The sequence below is a fragment of the Penaeus monodon genome, chromosome 22, assembly GCF_015228065.2.
Source record: "Penaeus monodon isolate SGIC_2016 chromosome 22, NSTDA_Pmon_1, whole genome shotgun sequence".
NCBI classification, from domain to species: Eukaryota; Metazoa; Arthropoda; class Malacostraca; order Decapoda; family Penaeidae; genus Penaeus; species Penaeus monodon.
The window spans coordinates 11,092,898-11,093,460 of NC_051407.1; the positions used below are offsets into that span (position 1 = coordinate 11,092,898).

The 563-nt window shown below is 40.3% G+C and overlaps 1 protein-coding gene across 1 annotated transcript in view; it reads left to right on the plus strand.

The window, feature by feature from the left end:
• LOC119586937 (solute carrier family 22 member 5-like) overlaps positions 1-563 on the plus strand; it is a gene marked incomplete at its 5' end in the record, with an annotated part of 16,251 nt that overhangs the window by 4,724 nt on the left and 10,964 nt on the right. Inside the window, 2 exon segments of the mRNA XM_037935669.1 lie at positions 19-184; positions 401-555. Coding sequence (XP_037791597.1) covers positions 19-184; positions 401-555 — 321 coding nt within the window.

Genomic DNA, 563 nt, shown 5'->3' on the forward strand with positions numbered 1-563 from the left:
GCGTCTCCCTCTTTGCAGACTGTGAGCAAGGCTGGGAACACGATACGTCTGAGTTTCTGGAGACAATGGCAACTAAAAACGAGTGGTTTTGTGAGCGGAAAAACTACATCAACCACATCTATTCTCTCACTCAAGCGGGCCATGCCGTTGGGACAGCGATCTTCCCGGTGATTGCAGATAGGTTGTAAGTATTTCATGATGATTCTCTCTTTTTTTTCATCTATGGAAACTTTTAAGAACGTGTATGTTTTATTTCCTGTTAATTTATTATCAGGAAAATAGATATCCCTGAAGTAATGAATACGACCATACCTTATATTGATTCCTATACCTGTATATTAGCGATAAAAAACAATGATTAATTATAGTTGTTTAATAAAGTAACGTAAGTTTACCACAGTACAGGTCGCCGGATAATGTTCTACGTGGCTCTTGCTATACACGCAGTTTTCACATTTCCCATTGCGTGGGTGTCCAACTATGGCATCGTCTACGCCCTTAAGTTCTTTGCGGGTCTTGCATTTGAGACGGTCAATATGATGTCTTATATCTCTGGTAGGTGG